Source organism: Struthio camelus, chromosome W, assembly GCF_040807025.1.
Source record: "Struthio camelus isolate bStrCam1 chromosome W, bStrCam1.hap1, whole genome shotgun sequence".
In the NCBI taxonomy this organism is placed as follows: Eukaryota; Metazoa; Chordata; class Aves; order Struthioniformes; family Struthionidae; genus Struthio; species Struthio camelus.
The window spans coordinates 53,676,223-53,701,278 of NC_090981.1; the positions used below are offsets into that span (position 1 = coordinate 53,676,223).

Sequence of the window (25,056 nt, forward strand, 5' to 3'; positions counted from 1 at the left end):
GAGGCTGAACACGGAGTGAAATTTGGCGCTGCAATATCTGAAAGAATATTCTACTTAGAGAAAGCCAGCAATACTTTTTACTGAATTACTTCTGCAGTGAAAGAATTTTCTTCCTTCTCAATACCAAAGGTACATTTAAAACATTTATCATTTTAGCAGTCCTTTGGAGAAAGCTATATTGGTGGCTATCTTGATATACAGACACTCTAACTTAAAGGAAAACTGGCAAATAAATTACTTGAGCTGAATGAAAACCCAAACCGAACAACTTAGATTCATTTATTATCTTATCTAGGCACAGTATCTCATATGTTTAACAGAATGGGACAGTGGGCACTCAGATTAAACTTTCTCTGGCTCACAAAAAAAACTAACTTGCTTTCAAGCTTGAAATTTCTGCTATTGAGGGGAGCAAGACTGCGGTTGTGTGGGGCTTTTCTAGAGGAAGTTTAAGCCATGAAACACAGGGACAGAGTCCTGGTTTTCTCAAGTCTCTAGGATTTATTCCTTTGGTTTCAGCATCTTCAGGATCAAAAGCTTGCTCCAAAGCTTGAAGCAGCTGAGATCAAAAAGAAAGCAAAATTTGGACCCAAACCAGTCATAAGGGCTATCATCTCACTCAGCCTGAGCAATGGCAGCTGGACTATGGTGATTAATTGGAACAGCAAGCCCTGGTAGCGGAAGCCCAGTGTGGACACGGCACCCTGGGGTGGATTCACTGCCAGCTCACCTGCTCGCAGTGATACTGCAGTATCACCTGCTGTCACCTGGTGGAGCAGTGTCCTCTAGAGCTACAGAGGATCCCACTGTGTTGCGTGGGCTGATGGCAGTGAAAGGAAGAGTAAAAATGCAGGCAGAGGATCCCTGTTTGCCTCTGGGACACTGTCCTAAGAGGCAGAATAAAGGCTCAGTGCACATGTTCCCCAGAGCCCCCACCCCAAAGACTCCAAAGCACATAGACTGCAGTCAGTAGAGTGCTGCAGGCTTCTTTTGGGATAATTCAGATTACAGGACTTCCTGATCATACTCTCTGCATGTGGGCTTTTAAACCTTGCGTGTGAGCGCAGGGCCAAAGCTAGGTGGTCCCACAGGGGAGAGAAGCTGTGGTGCTGCCGAGGTTGGGGAAGAGCCCGAGGGAGCCAAGGCAAAGTTCAAGCTAAAGCTCTGAGTACTTGCTGTTACATCTGATTTTATCTGAAATCTAGTGAGAATGTTGGATAAAGAGCTAGCCCCCCAATCTGTAAATTATACCTGAAACAATATATTTGAATTTTGTTCCTATTCCTGATGATGATACAGCTGTGGAATTGTTTTTTATTATTTTTCTTTACTTTTTTTGATGTAGTAGAATGAATTTTTTACTCTTTCTCTATTGCACATTTTAAAATGTTGTTTGGAGTCTGGCCTGCTGTTTGGAATCCGAATCTTAGCTTGAGCTGAATCATTGTGCCCAAATCTGGGCTGGAGGAAGATAGTAATGATCAGTGCACTAGTTAGCTTTCTGCTACGGACAATGGCAGGAAATGAATAATTGCTTTTCAACTCTATCTGACACTCAAATTCAAGGAGTGCTTGTCATAGTCACTCTACTACTGTAATGTTTGCTGACAGTAGGCACAAAATAATTGGATGTGTTCAGGGCAAGTGAGCTTAAAAGTTCAAAGTTTTGTGGAGACAAACAAAACATTTCCACACAAGAAAAGCCAAATGTCTTCGTTTATTCTGAAGGATGAAAAAAGGCCATGGATGTACAACTGTGTACACTGGCATTCCCAGGAATCCTCTTTTGCCAGACTTTTCCTCTGAAACCCTCCAACCCAAGGCACAGTGGTGCAGCAGAGTCGAATGAGCACAGGCTTATGGCTTACCACACAGGCTCCCGAAACAGGCTCCATGTTGAGCCTCTGAGGATGTGCTTATTCTACCAAAGGTACTGTGTTATGCTATTGGGTTGTAACTCAGTATTGCTCTGGCAGCTTATGTAAAAGAGACAAAAGTCTCTCCTAATGCAAAACTCTGAAGCAGGACTGTTACCATTTATGTTGATTATTATTAGCCGAGGCTGGCCAGCACACCATTATTGGAAAATTGAATTAATAGCTATTAAAAGCAAGTGGAACCTATGCAGTCACCCTTGAAAATCACAGGCCAAAAATTTAAAGTAGCCAAAGGCTAGTTCACATTTTAAAAATGTGTTTTTAACTACCATCACTTTAAGCAGTCTTTAACAGGAATTTTTCATAGTAAATAGTATTTAATATGACAAAGAATTGCAGAAGCTGACCCATTTTTACTAGAAGGTGCAAACCAAAGACAACTTTGCTAGCCAACAAAACAAGTTTAAACATAGCAGTAATTTGGTGAGGGAATGCACCTACCACCAACGTCAAATGATAGAACAAGGGAAACCTCTCCCTGAACAAGAAAGCAGAACTATAGCTTTCAGCTTGCTCTGAAGCTTGGACACCACAATTTGTATTTGTTAGGTGGGACTTTGTAGGTAAACAAGGGTGTTAGCAGAAGTGCATCCTTCAAACACCTTGTGTCAACAGAGTTGAACGCTGGAGACCTATCAATATCAACCCTATCTCTTTCAGTAGACCTAGATACGCTATTTAGTGCACGGTGATATAGGTTACATAGATATATGATAGCTATTATTAAGAGAACGGGCCAAGTATTAGAGTAGTGATTTAGCTTTCATGAGTAATTCAGAAGTAGTTAAGTCAGCTTTGCATCGGTTAAGCTAGACAAATAAAGAAGCTAGACAAATAAATCTATTGGAGATGCAAGACAGAGAAGAGTCAGGGCTTTCCATGGGCAAAAGATCAGAAAAAATAGCTTCAGTACCATTTAGCCACTAAAAATAATTTTAAGTTATTTTGGCTAAGATGGTACAAAGATATGCAATTAGCCCTGTAGGCTAGGATATCTTATACTAGGGATTAACAAATGATGCCATTCTTGAAAATTTTGTGAGCTAGGTGAGAACTGTACCTTAATATTTACTTCCTATATTACTATTACCTTAATATTTACTTCCAGGTCTCTGAAATAATTGTTACTCTTTATTTTAAATCTCCCCTTTTCTTATTTTTATATTTCCTTTTATTTTCATTTATACTGCTTTAACCTTATCAGCCAACATTTCATATCACTGTTGAATGTCTTTGCTATGTTGTATCCGCATTGTCTGATTCTCTATTTACTCTTTCTATTGCTTGATTAAGTTATTGAGTAAAAAGCTTTTCCTCTGTTACCATGAAAACACTTCGGGGCAAGGGGAAGGGTTCTTGACCTCTTGTGATTTCTCAGCTTCTCTCTAGGATTTGACCTTACCAGCATACCCTTCCTGCTTGACACATGCCCATCGCTGTCTGCTACCCTCCCCTCCAATCTGCCAGGACAGCAGCTTCGGTGGGTGTGCGGGGTGGTGACAAACAACCAAGGGTGAGGGGGTGGCAGTGGCAACCTCTCCTACCAGCACAGCTGCCTCTGGGACAGGGAGTCTGCCAAGGGAAAGCATACTGATCTTAATTCTAGCTTAATTCTTATTGCCAGTGCCACAGAAAACAAAGCTTACTGTGCCGAGGGTAGGGTTTACGTGAGGAAACGACAGGTACAAACATGGAAACCAACAGACAGATTTTATCTGGTAGATGTTTATTGATAACAAGAAATAAAATTTGTCCCTTTAAAAATATACGAGTTTCTTACTGATAGTATTGTATTTGCTTTATCATTCATCCTGTTACTTGATATTGCAGCCATTTGTCCTTTTTTGCTTCCGAGAATAGTCAGGAAGAGATCAGATTTCCATGCCAGGCACCCGAATTGACTTGCAAGATACGTTGTATGTGAGCAAAGACGTCGCTGTTTAACTGTACCAGATAGCATGCTTAGCTGTGTAAGGAAAGGGGTACAAGAGACCCCTTTTATTTAGAAACAATCTTAGGAGATTGTCCAAAGATATCCCCAGGGGTCATATGCAGAGATTCTCCATTTCTGTGAGACCACACTTCCCCTAATCGCTCACTTCTGGAAAGTTTTGCTACGATCGAAGACTTCCATGTTCAGTGGTCTGTAAGCAGACTGGTGCTTGGACCAAACACAAATGTGTATGACAAGTGCAACTGAGTTATCTGTACTTACAAATTTAGCTCTTGGTGTTGGTTATGACAACATAAATGGGCAGGTTTTCATGAGGTGGGTCTGTGTACAAGAAGCCACGAGCGTAAGAATTCTTTTCATTATTTTAAGCTGCATTTACTATTAATGCACCTTGTTTGACCTTTAAAGGCTTCGGGCACAGTGACAAGTTCAATGCTGTGCGTACTTTTTGCTCAGCAGAATAAGGCAAAGTAGAAAGAAGTTACTCTATTAAAAAAGAGAAGAATCGTATGTCTTATTTTGTAAAGCTTATTCTTTTCTTAGAATCTAAATCTAATCAGTGCAGAAGTATGTTTGTGTGACTTTAAGAAAAATATATTTACAAGTGCTAGACACTATATTACATTACATTACTATAAATACTACTTTGGTGGTTGCAGTTCAGGAATATTTTTTAATTCTGAGGGAGATGCAAAGTAAACTTACCAATGCTAAGTCAGAGTCTAGGATAAGAGCCCTTGTGTGAGTGGTTAGTGTAGCTCTGCGTAATGAAGAACCCTGATTCAGAGCCAATGAACATAATCTCATCAGCAGTGGTGGACTTCATGGCCGAGCTTATACATGAGAGAGCAAGATTTGAAGTATATTACTGCCCAGCAGTTGACGCATTTTGACATATCCCATGGCAATGAGCAAAATGAACCATAATATGCCTTATTTGCTTTGAATGTCACAAGGCTTTATGCTGACAAGGGTGACAGTCTCCCCTCGGCACTTGTGAAGCCCCACCTGACATTCAGTCATGGTCTGACGGACAGCAGACCTGCTTACTGCAGCACAAATCCGAATGCCTCCCTCCTCACACTGCCCGTCTTCACGGCAGACACAGCTGTTGGATTGGGCTAAGCAAAAACAGAGAATAAAAAACACTCCGGATGGGAGCTACTCACAAGGAAGGTAGTAACTCATTTAATGAAAAACAGACTAATGTATTTCTAGCAAAACTATAGGAGTAACAGAGCAATTTGTGGAGGGCACTTCTCCTAAACAGAAGTAACATTAATTGATAATCAGGTTCAATGGAAAAACTAGAAGTGCAACCAAGTGGCACTCTGCTGTCACAGCAATCCAATGTGCCTACAGGGACTTCTCCAAATTTGATAAACTGTTCACTTCTATGGGAAAAGCTTTCTGAAGATGCCTGAGATAGAGGTCTTGACTACATCTCTGACATTAGTGCTTCAAATCTCCTAGCACCAGTTATCGTATCTACTGCTCCAGACTCCAGATAACATTTAAGATGAGAGTAACAAACTCTGGTCGCACCCTGATCATGCAAACACTTAAAACTTGTCTTTTTATTTACCTATTGGTAGTTTCATTAAGATCAAATAACCCACTCCTATGAATAAATGGGCATAGGTGTATCAGTGACAACAGCTAACACAATCAGGTAAGAATGAGATTTATTTTTCATAACTACGTCCTTGTTTTGGTATTGTGTGTTTAACTTTTCCTTGCATTTTTCTCTGCTGAAGCTTCAGCCAATTTTGATGACTTTTTGTTATTATTTTGGCATGTTCAAACCTATTAAACAAAATATACAAACTCCTATCAAGTAATCTTTTTTATTTTCAAAATATAATAATAATGGTGCCTTCTATCTGGGGCACTTCTGAAAACCTAATTTACTCCTTTATCTTTCCATTTCTGGCCACCCTCCATTAAATGCAATGTACTGGAGGACACTCAGGGAAATCAGATCAGGGGATAGAAAAGCTTCCACTGAAGACAGACTGCAAAAGACTGAGAATATTTACTCTGAGGGAATAGTCATTCACTGTTGTTCATGATGTGAGAAACCGGGGATATGCAGTGAAGTACAAACAGAAGTAAGTGCCCTTTCTAGACAGTATAGAATAAGACATTTAATTCCTTGCCACCAGATACCACGGGGGAGAACGCTCAGCGAGATTCAGGAAAGGATCTGATAGTGCTGAGGGTAGTGAGGACTTCCACCATTACTGTGTCAAGAAGTTTAAAACAGGTAGTTATAATGAAAAAAGGGTAGGGCAAGGATTTCACCCAAAACTGCCAGAGAAACATCTAATGTGGTATCCACTTAACAGAGACTGGGGATGGGCTTTTCCTATAGACAGTTTATTCTGTTACAATCTCCTGCAGGGTTTTATTTTCCATGACTGGAGCTTTCTGTCATAGTCATACACCAAATACCGGGCTAATGGTTTGAACCAACTTAGCAGTTTGTGTGTGCTTCTGGGAGGATCTGGAGTTGCTATTGTAAAGACAAAACTACGGCAAAACGTGTGAATAGGGATAAAGATTTCATTTTGTTACTTATGATTGTGAAGAATCTCTTACCATCACATTTTTCCCATGAACGGCATGATCCACAGGATTTTTCAGCTGCCTGAGGTATTTTGCAGTTTTCTACATCAGTAAGAGAATATTTTCTGCCCGTGCACTCCAACGCATGCATCTTGCAAACAGTTAAAAGTGTGTTTCTCTTCGTTCTTTGATCTGTAGCACAGACGTCCAGGGAAGGACTGAAAACAAAAGCAGGGATTGCACTGTTTAAACGTGCTTTATCTTTGTACCTCTTAAAAAGAGCTGAGGGAATGGAAAATATTCAGGGTCCCATTCTATTTTTCCTATTCAGTGAGGTACGTCCTGAAAGTGCAGCAAGGAACTCGGGACTTAGACTCATGAACAAATCAGACTTCTTCCTTTCCCATAGAATGCTGCACCTCAACAGTACCAGAGTCTGTCCCCTTTGAAGGACAAGGATAGTACTGGGTATTTTGCCATTGACCTCAGTGGCAGTGAAATCTAGACTTCATTAGTTAAGAGTTCAGACCTCAGTTATTCACTACTATATTATACATCTGTGCACACATGTACATACACACAAACATATGGTTTCACATACATATAATGACATATACACACTGGCATGCAAATTATTATTTCATAATTATTAATTACAACAGATGAGAACATAGTTAACGTATTTATTGCCTGCTCTCCTTTAAAAGCCTCAGATTTTACCGCATAAAGAGTTATGACCCGACATCAGAGACCAGAGAAACTTCTGGAAACACAAATACAAAATCTACACAGAACTTTTATCAAAAACCTGCTCTATTCATGCAGGGCCTTTACTTGTTTATTTCTTGAAATTCAGATATTGTCCTAACACCCACAAAAATTCGTTTATAAAAGCAATAATAACGATTCCTGGACAACCTTGAACAGTATTTGCTTCAGGGACAATTCTAGGAAGGTATTATCATTTGTATTTCATGCTGTAGATGTAGGAGGGGGAAAAAAAGACCTTCCATTATTTCTGGATTTCATTCTCAAAACCCAAGCTTCTCTACTTACGCTTCATGCAGTTGGTGCCATCTGTGTGGACTGAACAAAAATGCTGCCTACTCAGAGTAGGTCATTCACATGCTCTCCAGGCAGCGTTTTACACCCACGGGGAGATTACTGTGCAGGCTACTAGACAGTGGAGAGTCACTCCCAAGGTACGAAGAGCTTTGAAATGCAGCTCCAAAGGCTTATTTCTCACTTTGAACAGCTCAGAAGTACTTACACAGAAACATTAGTATCTAAAATCGGTCCGTTCTTATGGTCAACCCAGGCAAAACAGGTGTTTGATGCAGAAGAGAGGCTGACCAGGAGCGGCCAAAGGGGCCTAATGAGTGGAGTGAGGCTGTCTGCCAGGGAAGGTAACAGTTCCTGAGAAAGTGGCTTGTTGGGAAGAGGAATTTGAAGAGGGAACTTCTGGTAAGAAAGCATTGACTCCAGGCTTGTTCGACTACTTGCCAAGTGTTGAGGTAGACTTTTTTTTTCTCTGAGAGCTATGAAATGCTTTTTCATAGGATCTATAAACAAAACACCGAGAAAAAGTGCCTGCTCCAAGCTCTGGGAATGATTCTCTGAGAAATGATTTTGAAGCCTCTTAAAAGAGCTGCATTTACAGAAAGTTAAACTGTCTGTAGCTTAGTGCTCCTTTAATGTCCCTCAAATTTGGCATAGAATTCATCAGCTGATTCTGAAAACTTTGACTGTCGCATCTACCTGCAACTGAATGTGCATTTAAACATTATTAATTGTATTATAACTCCTACATATGTTAGCACCTTCAACTGCAATGTATCCCTTAAGTGCTGTGCTTGGTCAAGCTACCAGCTATGAAATCCCTAGTAATTTTTTGTTGCTTGAATTTTTCTAAATGCTCTTCTGTTAACATAAAGAATGAAATGCACTAGTCTCTCTGCTTTGCGCCACTTCAGCAGCACCCAGCAGAGGGGAAGGAGGCTGATTTAGCCCGCTGTTTATGGTTCACAACAGGGAAAGAAACGTAGGGAGCGCACGTTCCATGTTGCAGATGTCTAGCTATGATGTTGTCCCTCAAGCTCTGTGAGACTGGGTCCGCTGGGAAGAAAGCCAGTGGAAATAAGCATGTTCAGACGCATAAGAAAATGGTTGGATATGCTGTACTCATAAGAGAAATTAATAACTTGCACTCATTGCTAAGAAAGTATATTACAGGGATAGGAGGATCAGAACAGTGGAATACAAATAATTAAAGGCAAAGAAGAGTCCTCATGTGGAAGGAATTTGAAAAATTCAGCACCTTTTATCTGAAAAAACAAGGCTGGAATAAGAACAAGCCTTTACAAAAGCACATAATATGAGGAATTAAATAGCACATGTAAGTCAGCAAATACCTTTTCTCTTCCACCTACTATATGAGGCAGGCAGCTTGCAGTGAAACTAAAAAATGAGAAATTCAACATGCTAGAAATGATTTTAACTTATTAAGTTTACATCCAAGACCATAAATTTTAACATAGGCCAAAAACTCTTAAGAAACATAGATGCTACACAAATAAATGTGGGGAGAAGGAAGGGGGTACTTTTGAAAAGATATTCAATCTCATTCTTCTTTGTGGAGATAGTCTTTCACTGCTGGAGGCTAAGGTTTCATCTATATTAATACACTAACTGTCCTCTGAACCATTTCTTGCAGAAGGATAAATTTCCACAGAATAACTGGTATCCATACTGTTAAACTCTCTGCCCTCAGAGCAGGGGGACCACATCAAACTGCCTATAGTCCTTGACCCTAAAAGCTCCTGAACTGTGCCTGGAAATCATGTGGGAGTTAGCCCTTGCCAAAACTCTGCTAGGAGATGTTCTAGCAATTTAGCAGAGCCAATGCTCAGGAATGTTCCCTGTCTAATTTATTAGGGTAGATATAGCCTAAGGCACCATGTCATGAGGGACAAATTACCCTGCACCAGCCTGTTGTGGGGTTCTTGTGCCATCCCTGGAAGTTTCTGTTGCTTATCTCTTGGCAATTGAAAAGACCAATGATGGGTCTGAAACCATGGCATGTCTGCATTTCTTGTGAACTGTTCTGAGCAGAGGCTGCTGTTGAGAGTCACCATCACAGCAAAGCAAACCAGGTTACCTCAGTTCTCAGAGGGGGGGCTGGGATCAGGTTACGTGCTTCAGTCCTATAACCTCAATAGGCTAGCAGGTTAACCTGCTTAGACAGCTGATGATTTATCATTTAACTATTATTAGATGTGTTATTTCAAGACAGAGCGAAAGATGGCATCAGGTAACAACAATGACTGTTCTCTATCTTCCTGCCATTTTGAATATAATTAAAAAAATAGAAACAGGCAGGCAGCAGATTAATTATAACTGAAGCCTAAATGTATAACCGAACGTAATTCATTTAACTTCCACAGTTGTCCCGACTCTGCACAGGGGCTTCCCTAGCATTGTGGAGCCTCCTCATCTTCTACGTAATTGACCTCAGAAAAAATACGAAACAGAAGAGGGGTTGTTGCCTCATTTTAACAAGTAGAGTATTTAAGTAAAAAGAGTAGGACTAGAATATTTAAGATATTTAGGTGTTTAAGGATACGGAGAGTCTTAGTGGAGTTGTTAAAACTTGACCCTTATCTTCCCAAAGCAGGGATGCCAGTCAATGGTCTCAAGTCCTAGGAAAACGCCCAGTGGAACTGCAAAACCTGAACTAAGCTCACCAGTTTTGATTTGGAGATGTTCAAGGTGTGCTAATTTTGGCTTAGCGCTAGAATCACTGTGCAGGGCACTCTTGTAACTACCTATCTGATACATGTAGTACCTATTCCACTGAGAAGTCCTGCTACCTCTAAATCACTTGAATTTTCTTTCTCCTACCACACTGGAAAAGAAAAATCTCATCTGTTATCCTGGAGTTTTAAAACTGTTCGGCTCTTGCTATGATAAACCTGGCCAGATCTCATATCCAGAGCTCACACTCACTGTGCTGGTGTCCTACGAAAACTATCCCAGATGTTTGAGTGCTGAGCTCTTTGGAACATTTGGCTATGAGTGCCAGGTGGCCTTGGGTCTCTTCTTGTTACTTCTCATTTATGGTTCTGTTCCCTCAAAAGTTAGCAAAGAACCCAGTGAGTGAATCAATGCCATATGTTTGTCCTGCTTTACTTATCACAGAGTGTAGGCTTAGATCACTAAGTAAATAAGAAACAACAAACTCTGGTCTGCAAGTTATGAGTTCATAAAAGGTGACATGAGTGGTCTGAAGAGGATTGGCCTCTCCAAACTGCTGTGTAAATAGGAGATTAGATTATTGTACCTTTCATAACTCTCCAGTTTCTCAGCAGGGAAAATAAATCTGCTTTATTTCACTAGCTTACCACTTGGATGGTTTAGGTCCCCGTCTTCTAAATCTTCAAAATATCATTTTATCTTTTTCCATCTATTTCACAGATCAAGTAGAGCTGAAATTATCCCTTCACCTTCTGTCATCTAACCAAATTCCATCACTGCTAATACCCACTGACAGCTGTGACAAGACAGGTAAGTGATGAGCAGGACACTGATTGAGCTGTAAAGCAAACAAAGCACTATACCTCCTTCTCATATGAGTAAAGCTTTCTAATCTGTCATGGACTGAAGGCTTAAGAAATTTAATTGGTCTTGAATAAAGTGAGAAAGTCATTGTCAAATTCAGCCTGAACTTACCCACACTCATAGGGCATTTTGCACACGCATTGTGACTGCTGCACTTTCTCCCATGGCTGACATTTAGGCTCTGTCACTTCTGGTTTCACACTGGGTGCTGAAGTAGAAAAACACAGACAATGCTGTTAAGGGTCAGAAAAACAAAGGCTGTTAAAAGGCTACCCTGAAATCACCCCATCAGCTGAGCTTAAAAGGCACTGAATTATATAACGGAATTATATAAATCACATTCTACGTGTTCACTGAAAGTAACTACTGCATGGAAGGAATCTACAGTATTGAAAAGATATAATACATTTGCGGAGTTACTGAACAGTATTTGTCCACGGGCTAAGAGTCAGACTGAAGGAGACATGTACAATGTTGAAGCTTAAAGATTCATTCCAGTTCTGCAGCAGCTGTCTGTTTCTGCTAAACTTGGCAGTGCTGAATCATAGTTCGCAAGTGTTGGCAACAGCTTTAGCATCAGATTTCAGAGTTACTGGCTTCACGGTTGTGACTAGAAAAGCTGAGACTCCAAAGCCCTGTGCAGAAATAGTGAACCTTAATATCCAGATTCACTGATGGTAATGAAAATTACAAGTCTGAGCACAAAGTCCTTAATCTGCACTAACTTAAAAAAATAAAAGCAGCAGTGGCTCCTGGGGAATTTTCATGATGCACACGTGTTGTTCTTTGGCTGCTGAGTTATAGTCTAAGCTTTGAAATGAAAGAGGCATTTGCTAAACATTCCTCTAGAGATTTCTGTAACAAGTAATAGCAAGACTTTGTTTAATTCATAGAGCCACGCTTTCTGAGAAAGGTTTATCATGATTTGTGTGTTAGATTAGGGGTCTATAGTATTCTGCTTTAACCTGAAACTTTAATCTCCCTGAACACTGTTGCATTTTATAAATAAATCTCCCTTGCGGATTAAGACTTGGCAAGCGAAACAGACAGGCAGAAATGGACAGAGGAGTTAAAAAATAGAGTTGTAGTGCTTTGCAACACAAACACCAGGCATAACCTTGTCTGCCTGCAGAAGGGAAATTTCCACCAAAAATTGCTGCAGTGTCTCCAGGTCTGGGGCTGCTGGTTTTACCTGTCCTCTGTAGTTTACTGTTATCGACACTATTACTGACTAAATACTCTCGTCCCACCTTATTTCAGTAAGGCCAAATAGATGTGTGCCATTGTGTCTCTGCATGTACATATCTTCATTATAATTATTGTCCGTTTTTATCTTACATTCCTTCTATTTTTTAGCTGTTATTCTTCCTGTTTTACTAATGTAATAGTCCCATACAGCAAGACACAAATTATTTCTAAAGATGGAAGCATTTAAGCTGGTTTCTAGTCTTTACTAGAGTTTGAATACATGATGTTACAAAAACTGATGAAAATTAATCACTAAGGCTGAGCCTCAGGACCTAGGCAACTAGCAACTGTAATACTGTAGCACTAGCGCTTTTGTATGTTAGTGACAATGAGCCATTTTATTTACAGGCATGTTGTTCCTTCTGAAATTCTCATGCTTGCTGTACACACGGATATGATATAACGGTCAGAAACTGCAGATGACCGAGGTTGGTATTCTTATGGGATGCTGATCTTTGACTTACGAGCCTGATTTTCACCTGCCTTTTTCCTTAGATTGGGCGACTACAGGCCACAGCAGTTTGCTGATGATAATGAGAGCATAGACACAAAATATGGGATACGAGCCTGGTCTATTCCCTGGGGAACAGCAGTGGCTGCTAGTTTTCTTCAAGTAAGGGTCTGAGGAAGAATATGAGAACATCTGGGATGTCGAGTAAGGATGTGGCTGACTTGAAGTAGCAAGCTGTTTGGATGCTTGTATGTCACTAGCCAGCATTGTAAGAATGCACAAGAGAAAGTCTTGTCTGCCCTCCACAGCTGGAAAAGATGAACTGAGACTAACCCGCTTTATGGTATAGCCTGCTTCTGTCTCTGACAGTGCCTGCCAGTATCAACCCAGAGCTTAAACAGCTGTTACTAGGAGCTTGAAGATCCATACCCCCCTGTCCTTCACTTCCTACAGATTTACTCCATATCAGCTGTGTGACTGTCGAACGTGCAAAAGGAGTCACCCAGCCCCAGCTCTTCTCTGCCATGAGAGGCCTTGGTGCACAGAATAGATTCCAGACGGCTTCCAGCGAAGTCACGTCTCCATGGTGCAGTTCACATGGTGGTGGCAATACACAATGCGAGTGGAAAGTCAAGTGTATTTGGGGGCAGAATAGGCAGCATATATCCTAGACAATCTCTTAAAATATTGTTGGTGATTATGCTTCATATCTACAGGGGAATGGGAAGCAACAAGCCAGAAGGAAACTTCAAAAAGAAATGTCTTGAGGCATCTTGTTTGAACACCTTGCAGAAACTGGTCAGTTATCTTGGCCCATGGTGAAGCACACATTCAAATCTTCTGTGCTTTGTGTTGTTGATATGGATAAACCTCTCTATCAGTATATTAGCTCTAGTTCTGTGTATATCTTATCTATATCAACCATAGTCTGCACAGGAAAGAAACCCTTGCACTGCATTTAGAAGACTACAGTGGCTTACCCGGTCTCTTGCACTGGATAGTCATCATGTCAGGAGACCACTTGAGACTGGGCTCACACAAAATGGAGCCTGCCCCTTCTAAGCGCATGCCACGTGGACAGGACAGAGTCACTCTCTCACCGATCTCGTATAAAGGTTTCCATGGCTCTCCTTGCAAACCCCCCTCCAGGGCAGGTAGGAGACAAGCGGTTTCTGAGGAATGAAGCATTTGAGATAGGCACGGTGAATCAGAGGACTGCAGAAAGCGGTTGCATATGTTAGCTTGTCTTAAATTCCTAAAAAAATTGAATGGAAATATTAGCCGTTTTTCCTCTGGCAATATGCCAATTATGTTAGCAAAGAATATTAACTCATTACCCCAGCGATATATATGTGCAATACCAAGGACAGAGTGACTATATCTTCTCCTGTTGCCTGCAGATCTGGCCCTAGCCTGAACAGAACTTCTCTGTTCTTATAACCTGTGCTTCTGTTAAGGGTTCGTGCTAGTAACTAGCATCCTAGTAGGGACAGGTCATACATATAGAGCCCTGAAGACTCTGTACTGATACACGAAGAGACGGTACTCAGACAGTGTGGGCTAGCGTTTGTTGACAATAAATTCTGGTTGGAAGGAGGAAAAGAGGATATTGAACAACAGGCCTGAAAACTCCCAGGTCTCACTGATTGCACTCAAAGTTGATCTACAAAAAAAATTTGAGGGAGAAAACACCCTAATGGTTACTAACTGGGCTAGAGGAAAAGAGGGAAGGTGAGAGATCATCCAAGCTGTAAACTGATCCCTGCAGTTGAGCTCCGACGATGAGACAGTTATTTGAGAACTCTGTGGTTGCCCAGAGTTTCCACTGGACCTTTTACTCAGTTTGGTTTATAAAGGGACACAGGCTTATCCCAATGGTTCTTGGCCACAGCCACAAGACTGAATTGCGCAACAAAGGCTGTTCCTCGGAAAGTAATTCCTCCCACACCCAGGAGGGTGGAGTATTGTCCAGGATCTTGAAGAGCGCCCTTCTTCCTATGTAGCATTAATCAGGGATAACATAATGTATGAGAATGGTATACGCTGCAATTTACTGCCAGCTTAGAAGGATTATGGAGAACTACAGAAAATCTCAGTCCTGTATAAACATAAGAACATTGTGATTCCTCTGATAGAGATTATGGGACTTATTGATCATCAGTCTTTGTGATTCTGGCTTATATCCCAATGGATACAAACCTTGCTTTAAATATAGTAAAACTCTTTCTACAAATAATATTCGACCTGGTTCGATCAGGTGTGCTGGGCTTTCATTTCACTTCCTGCCTTCTTTACAACCAGAGTTTATGGCTTTTTTTCTGTTTCAGTATAACAATGTCTGGATTCAAAGAAAAGAAAGTCAATCTAAGCCTGATTCTGTTTAGGGAACTGGGAAAATACTGGTGTGTATTTCTTTCCCCCTTATTGCTAGGAAACAGACACGGAGAAAAGTTTCACCAGAATTCAGGAATTAAGTTGCATTTCATAATGAGAATCAGTTAGACATACTCTGGCAATATCTGTCTCCAGTTTGCCACTGTAAATTACTGCCACACTTAGCAACAGGATCACCAACGAGAGAGTATCCATCTCTGCAAGTGTAAACAATGCTTTTCCCAACAGGGTATAAGTTTTCAGCATTCTGAAAGAAAAGGAAAAGGAGGTATTTTGAATATATAATCTAGGAATCACCAGCAATGTCGAACTCCCATTGATCTCGGGGTGGGATCTTGGGATGCAGTAGTTTGGGACAGTGTTAAGTGTTAATATTATTCTACAATGAATTAATGGGAGTGTCTGGAGTATTGTGGGCAATTCTCATTATCTGTAGTCAGCAAATGTGCTCAAAATGGAAAAGATGCTGAAAAAAAATTGGTAGAATACAGAAGATTCTAGCTTAACATAGCAAAATGAGAGTTAGAGTTGAGTGTACCTGGTGACAGGGGTCTGGCAGTGATGTATACGAGAAATGGAACAGTGCTTTTCTGCCAGCATATAAACTGACTACAAATATGGCTGTTACTAAACTTTAGCAGAATTAAGCTCTCAAATTCCCAGTGGGAGTAGCAGAGAGTATATGGCTTGGCTAAGTCTTAGAATGGCATGCTATCAGCTTATGCATGGTTAATGTGATATGGCCACTTAGGAGGGCTGTCCTTGAGGACACAGATCTTTTCTCATTTTATATCCTCCTCCGTTCTAAGGAGAGATCTTATAAAAACTGAGAATATTCCACAAATTGCAGGATTCTGCCTTTAGTTTGTGAACTAAGTTTATCAACATGGGAGAGAGCCATTGATTACAAAAAATTCATGACAAAATTTTGGATCATGCCTCAGGCTCAGTTGTGCAGAGCTAACTAGTGGATTTTTAACTAATCCTCCTATTTATTTTATTGACCAGGAAGACTCTAGACAGCCTCACAGCACAGAGAAGGCATAATCTATACCCTGAGAAGTCTCCCTTGCTAAATAGACCCAACTTTGTAATACAGTCAGCAAAATAACTTGCCTCATCATAGTTCCACCAGGGAACAAGAAAGTGCAATGGTTAGTCACAGGATGAAAAGTCAAAAGTCCTAAAATCTCTTTATAATTTTGCTATGGACATGTGATGAATTACCTTTGACAGTTTACTCTCTGTGCTCTGCTTCTCTTTGATTTTCTGTAATTTGTAAAACATTTCTGTGCCACATATGTCAGCTACGTGTGTAGCGTGTAAGACAAGATTTCTAGGAAAAGCAAAAAATTTGCAGAAAAGCAAAGATTTTATTTTGTGTGTGTGTGTGGGGGGGTGCGTTTTAATGTGTAAAGTCTTGACTAACTTCTTGTAAACTTAAGCAAGGGGGACAGTGCTAAGAAAGCTGCAGTAGCTTTGATAATGAACTTATCAGTACTAAACTTATCAAGACAAACCCACAGTTTCAAGTGAATCTCTATATTAACTTCAGCTGTGACACTGCAGGTAGGGACAGGGCAGATAATAAAATAATAGAAATAACTTACTTGAACAAATCCATTTTCCAAGAGAGGAGGAGGTGTACAGAATTCTGTAGGACTTATGGATATATCAAAGCAGTGTGGTTCAATTAGGCTATAAAGCAAACAAAAGTACTACTAAGTTTGAATTTGTTTAGTTACTTTTCCTTCCAAAATAGTAAACGTCTCAATTAAGTTCATTTTCAAGACCATTACATGCCCCATTTATGTCACAATTATACTTAAATCAGGCACCACCTGGATATTTGAAAAAGAGAGTACTAAAGCGAATGGTGTCAAGTTTACCGGCTTTTACCCCATTTTCTAGTTCACCTCTATCAGATTCAGTTCCTGGGTTTCATCTTGTTTCAACGTATGAAACAATATGAAAGCTGGAGGGTCAGTGAGTGACATTCTCCCTACGTGCAACAATCTGTGCATTCTTTTGAATTAAATTTTTAAATCTTCCCTTATTTGTGCTCCAAAAGTTTCTTTTCTGCTTACTGAAAATGTTGCAACTCTTCATCTTCACAAGGTCTGCTTTCATGCTGTTCTCCTATGCATGCCTTCCCACCACCCTGTGGTGAGGGGTTGTTGCAGGTTCGACTCCTTGATTTCCTTCCCCCTGAACACGGACTCCAGGAAGACCAGCAGCTCCAGTGTCCATCAACAACACCTACGTAACGTTTGAGACCATTTCACATTAAACCACTCTGCAGGTTTATTATCCTGAAAAAGGCAAGTACTATTCAAAGCTAATGAAAATCCAAACTACGACCCTACAGAGAATTCCACGTTGTTATGATCTCTGTTCCCCTACTCATTCTGCCCAGCCTCACAAAGACACCTCTAAGTTTGTCTTTTTGGTTACACTAGGGCTTTGGCTTCTGAATACCTGTGTAAGTCTTAGGAATAAGGGTTGAGTTGATCCTCATTTTGACCACTCAATCTCCTTTCCTTAATTTTGTGTCCAATGGGACACAAGTCATGTGTGACTTGCATATTTGAAGAGAATCTGCAAGTTCTTCTGGCTTAAGGGCTATATACAGCAATTTCCCAGTTCAAAACTTGGCTGACTTTGCTCATGGACTGAGGTGCGATGTGCAGCAAGTCAGTGGCACCAGTGATTTCAGCCTCACCTAAAATTAATCTTCCAAGTAAGGAGATAGAGATTCAGGAGCGCAGAGCACTCCACAACATCCTAATTTCCTCCCTCTACACTAGGTGATCAGCAGCATTGAAATATCTATGTTAGTTTAGTTACTTACCTCAGAACTTAATTATGAGAGTGTATGCACCCCAGTTTGGCAACAGTGACTTTGGCCCATTAGTATATGAATTTCCCTGCTTATGGGTGGACAGGGACAGAATCACCTGTGAGACTGAAGAACACCTGCTCTTTTAGAGTATATATTTATTTATGGAGGGCTGCACTATGAGTGGTTAGTATTATCCACTGTATTTAACAATATTTATAAAAACAGTTATTTATAAAGTACTGTTTATACATGCTAAGCAGAGTGTCAGGCTCAGCAGGAAGAAACCTGTCCCCATGCTATATGTCTGCAGCAGGAACTGACTGAGCAGCTGCTGCACAACATCAGCTGCTCATTCAGTCTGTGCAGCAGGATAAACAGATTCTGGAAACAGGAAAGTGCACTTACCACTTTTAAACTCTCACAAATTTAAACAAGTGCTGACCTGGCTGATCTTGCACGAGAGTTCCCAGTTCACAAGCAGCTCCGAAGGTGTAAGGCTTGCAGTAACACACACATTGAGTTCCTTCCACAGCTGGCTCACCACCATTCTGGCAAGGATGACATTTGCAGGGATCGTTTTCAGCCATATATTCCTCAATGGCTTGTTTTAGGTAGTGCTTTTTAACTGAGGAACAGGGCACTTCCTTTACCAGCTCATACAATGGTGTCAGCTACACACAGAAGAAAAAAAATTTACATTAAAGCTATATTAAGGATAGAGCAGTTTATCAGCACATTTTGTCATGTAAGATAATTTGTGATGCATGTTCCTGCACATGAGTCTTGAAAGATGCCCTAAATAGTCTGTTAGCCAACTAAAATCTTATTTTAGTTTTTAATGTTAGCTTTTTTCTGCAAAATCAGCTCTATTTAACAATGTTTCTTCAAGTTACTGGCAGCTTAGTTGTGTTTAAACACATCTGAGATGAGAGATTACAGCTGAGATTAAAGTGTACCGTAACACAGTCCACCAGTGTACAATAACTTAAGTCATCATCATCAAGCTATTCCCAGCCTAGAAAGCTAGACATTTAACCAAGCTATTATGTCATTTCATTAAGTAATGATTAAAGACAGCAATAAGTAAAAATATTTTGCATTCCTATGGCAGATTTTATATCTTATGTTCTCATATTTAATTGAAAACTCCCTGATGGCATTCTACTGCTTTTACATTATGCTTCAGCATTCAGGCAGTTCCCAAAGGGGACTCGGACAAACTAGCGGTGAATACTCTTGTGCCAATTTTCAGGTGTCTGGCTTCCAGAATCTCCAGTTACCTCAAATCACCACACACAGAGAAAAGGGAGAGGTATAAAAGGGATACAGAGGGGTCATCAAGCTGCGTGTGGAAGCCACACACAGACTTGTCAACATGTAATTCAGAAAATGGGCTACTTGAAATCTAGCCTTTCTCCAATGCTAGGCTGACCCTCTGTTCTTAAGCAGAACACCAGTAAAATCACCAAAAGCTTGTAAGGCTGGCAGGTAACTACCAGACAAAGGTTAGATTTGTGATACAGCCAGTCGCTTCCCAGAATTTTCTTCCTGTGAATTTTTTTTACTTTTATGAAGTGATCTGAATACAGAATGATTGCTGACTACAGCCTGATTAATCACCCTCTATAATTTAATCACTTCTCCCCTTGAGGTAATCCAATCTGCTCATGTGTGTTTCAGGAAAATAGCCTTACCTTTTTTTTAATTACTCTGGGATAGTTTGTCACTGATCCAGCCCAAAAGGAGTATCTCTGACTGTTCCCAGCAGGATTATTCAGCTCTAGATAACTAAGGCCAGCAACACCACCTGGGCTTCCTCCTTCTATATAAGGGTCTCCTTTAATCTTATTGCCACTACTTCCTGTAGATTCAGGATGGGAAAGACAGAAAATAGCAGCTTTGCATATTTACAAATAGGAATAGAAACAATACGTGCAAAAACTATACTAGCAAGTAGTGAAAGAATGCCTCAGGGCAGAATGCACTTATGAGATTACAGTGTCCTCAGTAGTAATACTTTGTCAAATCCCACAGCAGCATTTCCTAAAAAAGAAGGATATTGGCTTAGGATAAAAATGCAGTGTGGAGAAGTTGCAAAGAGTCACATGCATCTGAAAACTCTCCAACATCTGCAAAACAGGCTGCAGAAAGTAAGTCGGTGGGCATCTGTAGAGCTGTTTATCCCTTTCTGTCACACAGACTAACTGCACAAACAGATCAACACCCAAACTTTCTTATAACATATAGCTCCATAAAGGCCCTGTCTAAAGAGACCCTGCATACGGTGATGAAAATGGGTGCTACAGTTCCGGACAGATCAATCATGCCCACTTGCATCAAGAGGTCTCACATGTACAGCACATAAGCAACATCCAGTTTTCCAGCTGTATTAGCCTCCCTGGCTGTAAGGTGTCTAGAAAAGTATTAATTATTGGGAAAGCATTAGCACTGTTTGGGTCTTGGGGAGCCTTTTAAACTGGGCACTTGGTGTTTGGGTTCCATGTGTTAAAACAGTTCAGCAAAGCTATCCACACCTGTTCCTCATTTGGACAGCTATTTAGGAAGAGATGAAAGCTGGATATATGGTATCTGTGCAAGTTACTACTGAACATTCACCTGAAGAAGTTTGTAATAGTTCATCCAGTTTGGAGCATTCTGTTTTCTTCTTCTTTACAATGAATGCATTCCAGCCTGATGTAGTACACTTGTACATGTCTGTTATGCTCAGACCTGCAGAAAATAGATCCATTAACAATACCATACGTTGAAAGTTAGTCTATATTTTTAATTAATGTCTCAGTTCCCCATTGACCTGAAAGGTGTTTTAGAAACAGAACCACCACATTTTCTGCTTGAATTAGGAGGCAGCTAAAAAGTAGGTTCTATAGGGAGGTCCACCTTATGCTACAGCCTGTGGATGGAGGCTGAGACAGAAGTTGTATCTGGCAAAAGTTTATTGTTCCTTTCATCCCTTTTCTCAGCATTCCCTGCTCCTACAGCGCTGCTCACCACTGAGCACCATCACAAGTCACTTTGATATTTGCCTCATTTGGGATTTATTCTGCTCTTTACAGTTTTACCCAGCCTCCATCTCCAAGCAACTTCTAAACTTTAAGGTTATGTGGCATTCAAACTCGCATTAGAATTCAAGTTCAGCCTGATGAGGTCCTGAACCAACTATCAGACTCTCTTATTTGATTTCACATATTGCTTCGGAGAACAGGCAAAGAAATGTTTATCTTTGTTTTCTCACTTTGTTTCTTGTAACAAATGCTCCAGTACTCTACCTTCTGCTTTCATTTTGTCAGTATCCATTTTAAAAATAATTTTGTAATGTCCTCCTAGAGATCCAGAGTGTAAAAAATGAGTCCCAAAATGTTCAATAAATCTTCGGTAGGTGTTGTAATCATAGACAACAGGGAGGTTGGCGAGTTCCTTCCAGAATGGCTCCGCAAGAGTGAGAAAGTCTGGGCGGTTGTTAATAAACTGAGCAACTTCCACAGTGTTCTCAATAACCAACAGCTGCTGACTCTGATGGGAGGAAAAGAAATCAGTCATGCGGCCACTTCACTACTAGCTAAGTGACATACATATTATTTTAGCTACTATACTAACGCTCTGTTACTATACTACTATTAGCTACTATACTAACAACTATAGTGTTGTGTCTAAGCAGACTGTAGTCTAAGCTAAGACTATAGTCGTGTCTAAGCAGCTCAGGGAACATGAAAAAAATATTCTGAGGAGAGGAAGTATCTTTTGGGCTTTGATTTTAATTGCTGCGTCGTCTTTCTTTTCTTCCTGTGTACAGAAAACTAGCACAAAGACAAAGGAGTAATGAAAATATCACTATTCACTAATGTTACTGTATCACTAATGGTGGTTTCCAGCTTTCCAGCACTGGCAACATGGCAGCATAGGGTTAACAAACCTTATTGAAAGCAAATTCGAGGAACTAGGGAGATTTTCTTCTCACTCTGATTCGTGTAGAGGAGCCTTTATTTGTTAAGGTGCTCTAGCCATTTTGAGGATGCTGCTGAATTTTAAAATGCTACGTACCCACACAAGAATGGTCACCTCTGCTTCTCAATGTTGCTTTCAAGCTTTGTAATGATAAATCTCAATGTATGTCATTGTTAGTGTGGTAACATGAGCTTATCTTCTGTCAGCTTGGAAAACATCAAATATATGTAATCGTTACTTGCTTTTATTTACTCTAAGATTAAGGTTTTACCTCTTAATTGAGAATTATTCTCAAATTATTTATTTAACCTTTGTTTTTAAATAAGTCAAAGGCGTAAGCACTGTGGCTTACCGGCTGCCTAAGATACTGCTTATCTTTCTTAATTTCCTACTAGTGGGAAATGAAATCTGTGATTAAAACTAATTTTGTTTTGTTGAATTCTTTCACTCTAAGATACTGACAAAGGCATTATTAGAAAGTGTGTTAAACTGTTAGAAAAAAGTGGAAAAATTTAATCAATTTTGAGAAGAAGCTGATGTTTTTCTTTCTTAAACAGGGGAAAAGCCGTTAGTAAATAAATAGATTACTAATGAAGAGGTAAAATGGAAAAAGCAACAATAGCAGCAAACCCAGCTTAACTGATAAGCCAGACCAGTGATGTTTTTGTAAAAGTTTAGTGGGAGCTTTCTTTTACGGACTGGTGCCAAAAATATCTGAATAAAATAAATATTTGCATCTCACTATAAAAAATAATAACTAGAACGTTTATGCAATATGCTAAGCCATACTGACACTTTATACATACCTTTTGACTGTTTTGCAGATTTTTTTTCTGTGAAAAATTGTGTCCGCTGTTTGATTTTTCACGCCCCTCTGAGTGCTTCATGTAAGACCAGCTACTGTTGAAAAACTCATAACTAAAATCATTCTGAATTTTAACCTAGAAGATGGAAAATACAATTCTATGTAAAGAGCTTTATGAAGGGTATTAAAACCAATAACATGATGTATAGCAACTACTTCCTGACGCAAAAACCTTATGATTTCTTCAGGCTGAATGCATTTCAGATGATGTGTAAACACTAAAAGAAGTGAACACTGGAGCAATCAATTGGCTAAAAGGAGTATTACTTGTATATATTTATATATATATAAAAAGTAAAGTAATATGACACATTAGGGTTGCTTGGCATGCTTTTGATAAGGGGGAGAAGAACCAACTATCTTAGGCATGTGACCTGAAATAATAAATATATAAATATAAATATAAATATAAATATAAATATAAATATAAATATAAATATAAATATAAATATAAATATAAGTATAAATATAAATATAAGTATAAATATAAGTATAAGTATAAGTATAAATAGAAATATATATAATATCTCTCTGGAAGATCTCCGTGAAGCATCCCAAAGCGATATGCACAAAAATTTCTCAGGGTGATTCAGGCTGCTACTTGTCCTAAGGAGATGGCTTGGCATTCAGTCTCACTGTGAGAGAAGTTGAAATGACATCAGAGAAACGATGATTCTTTTTCCTTCCTTTATAGCACCATATCGACCAGTTAGTATTTAAAAATAATAAATAAAATGCCATACTCTCTTGACATGAACTGACAGAACTTTATCATGTGGTGACATATGGCCCTCAACACTGCTGTTGCACTGAAACCTTTTGCTACTGCTGTTTGTTTGCTATGTGTTCAGGAGACAGCTGTGTCCGGTGGCATGGGATCCTTCTCTCAGTTCATGATGGAAGAGCTGCAAGTGGAACTAATAGACTGGAGAGAGGGTACAGGCTTCATTCATCTATGTTTAAGGAAACCTATTTGTCAAGAGACCTTACCTGTTTTACATCCTTCTGCCTGTTTTAATCATGACTCTAAAGATAAAGCTGTGGTTAGTGGAAACATACTTGGAATGTATAAGCGAGAACGCTTTCACTCAGCCTGTAGTATTCTCTCCCGTCACCACTAAACACCGTCCTGCATTGTCCTCCAAAGCTTCTTGTATGAATCACTCTTCCCTTAGTCTCACCACTAATGGCATCAAAGCTACGAGAAGAAAAACATGAAATATCATTAAGACGCTCAGCTAGCAGAAACTTTTACAGGAGGTAAAAATTGCAAAACCATTATATCCACTGATAGACCCTCATATCTGCAGAACCGCACTTCATGTAACATGTCAGAATATGGAAAGCAAAATATTACCTTTAATTTGTCAACAAAAATGAGCATGTACCAATACCTGCTAATATTAAGCCATCCATGTCTACTGCAATAGATGCTATTAAGTTTTGTTTTTCCAGCAATTAATCCAACACAGAAACAACAGGGTGTCCCTTACCAAAATGTTTTTGTATTGTATTTGAACTATATCACATTCCAGATGATATGACTATCCTAAAGAAACTTAAGATAAATATTTTGTGAAGCTACAGATGGCATATATAAACAGAAATCCATATAGATTCACAGTACTAAATGCAACAACAATAAATAAAAAGACCCAGAATTGCTGCTATACATTTTTAAACTTGCTTTCCTACTGATCATTATATATTATTGGCTTATATATCTCTTTTAGAGAGATATATTTAAATAGCAGGACTGAAAGACAGAAAGCTTTAGTCTGTGCTTCAAATAAAAAGACCAAAGTCACAGCTACATTCTGGCTGCACTGAGCCACTGGCATGGTGGAAACAGTTGCATGGCATAGCCTGGTGCGTGCCTGCTTTTTGTTGGTGAAGGAGTAAAAGGCAATCTCAGCAAAAACAAAAAAGTGCAAAAATTAAACTCACGTTGAGTCTTTTTTGTTTTTTGCAATTTGCAGCCTTTCAAGCCTGCAGAAGTCAGATACACATAGCTGAAGGGAGACTGCTCCCCATAAAGACAGTATGGTACTGCTGTCATCAGTGTAGTACAGTCACATGCAGTTACAGTGGCAAGGCAGTTTTAATTTGCTTTTCTCTGCGTGTACACATTGCTGCCTTCTGTTAGGTGCAGCTTTGCATCATGAGCCATTTTTTGTAGTTCAGCTGCATGTTAGAGGACATCTTTCGACCACTGTA

General features: G+C 39.8%; 1 protein-coding gene and 1 long non-coding RNA gene across 3 annotated transcripts in view; one reads left to right on the plus strand and one right to left on the minus strand.

The window, feature by feature from the left end:
• On the plus strand, nucleotides 1-12,752 carry LOC138064312 (uncharacterized). The gene is made up of 3 exons (XR_011137573.1): nucleotides 1-129; nucleotides 10,933-11,022; nucleotides 12,673-12,752. It is a non-coding gene; the product is annotated as an uncharacterized lncRNA (long non-coding RNA).
• LOC138060857 (complement component C7-like) overlaps nucleotides 4,174-25,056 on the minus strand; it is a 25,051-nt gene continuing 4,168 nt past the window's right edge. Inside the window, exons 6-18 of one of the 2 annotated variants that reach the window (XM_068926217.1) lie at nucleotides 23,899-24,037; nucleotides 22,781-22,915; nucleotides 21,299-21,542; nucleotides 20,628-20,741; nucleotides 19,706-19,872; nucleotides 18,454-18,682; nucleotides 17,257-17,428; nucleotides 16,780-16,867; nucleotides 15,284-15,416; nucleotides 13,756-13,947; nucleotides 11,188-11,284; nucleotides 6,493-6,677; nucleotides 4,174-5,012 (exon numbers count right to left, since the gene is read on the minus strand). In XM_068926217.1, coding sequence (XP_068782318.1) covers nucleotides 4,825-5,012; nucleotides 6,493-6,677; nucleotides 11,188-11,284; nucleotides 13,756-13,947; nucleotides 15,284-15,416; nucleotides 16,780-16,867; nucleotides 17,257-17,428; nucleotides 18,454-18,682; nucleotides 19,706-19,872; nucleotides 20,628-20,741; nucleotides 21,299-21,542; nucleotides 22,781-22,915; nucleotides 23,899-24,037 — 2,083 coding nt within the window. In that variant the 3' untranslated portion in view covers nucleotides 4,174-4,824. Of the gene's footprint in view, nucleotides 5,013-5,446; nucleotides 5,698-6,492; nucleotides 6,678-11,187; nucleotides 11,285-13,755; nucleotides 13,948-15,283; nucleotides 15,417-16,779; nucleotides 16,868-17,256; nucleotides 17,429-18,453; nucleotides 18,683-19,705; nucleotides 19,873-20,627; nucleotides 20,742-21,298; nucleotides 21,543-22,780; nucleotides 22,916-23,898; nucleotides 24,038-25,056 lie in introns of those variants that run through there. The other variant, XM_068926218.1, reaches the window with a different exon arrangement.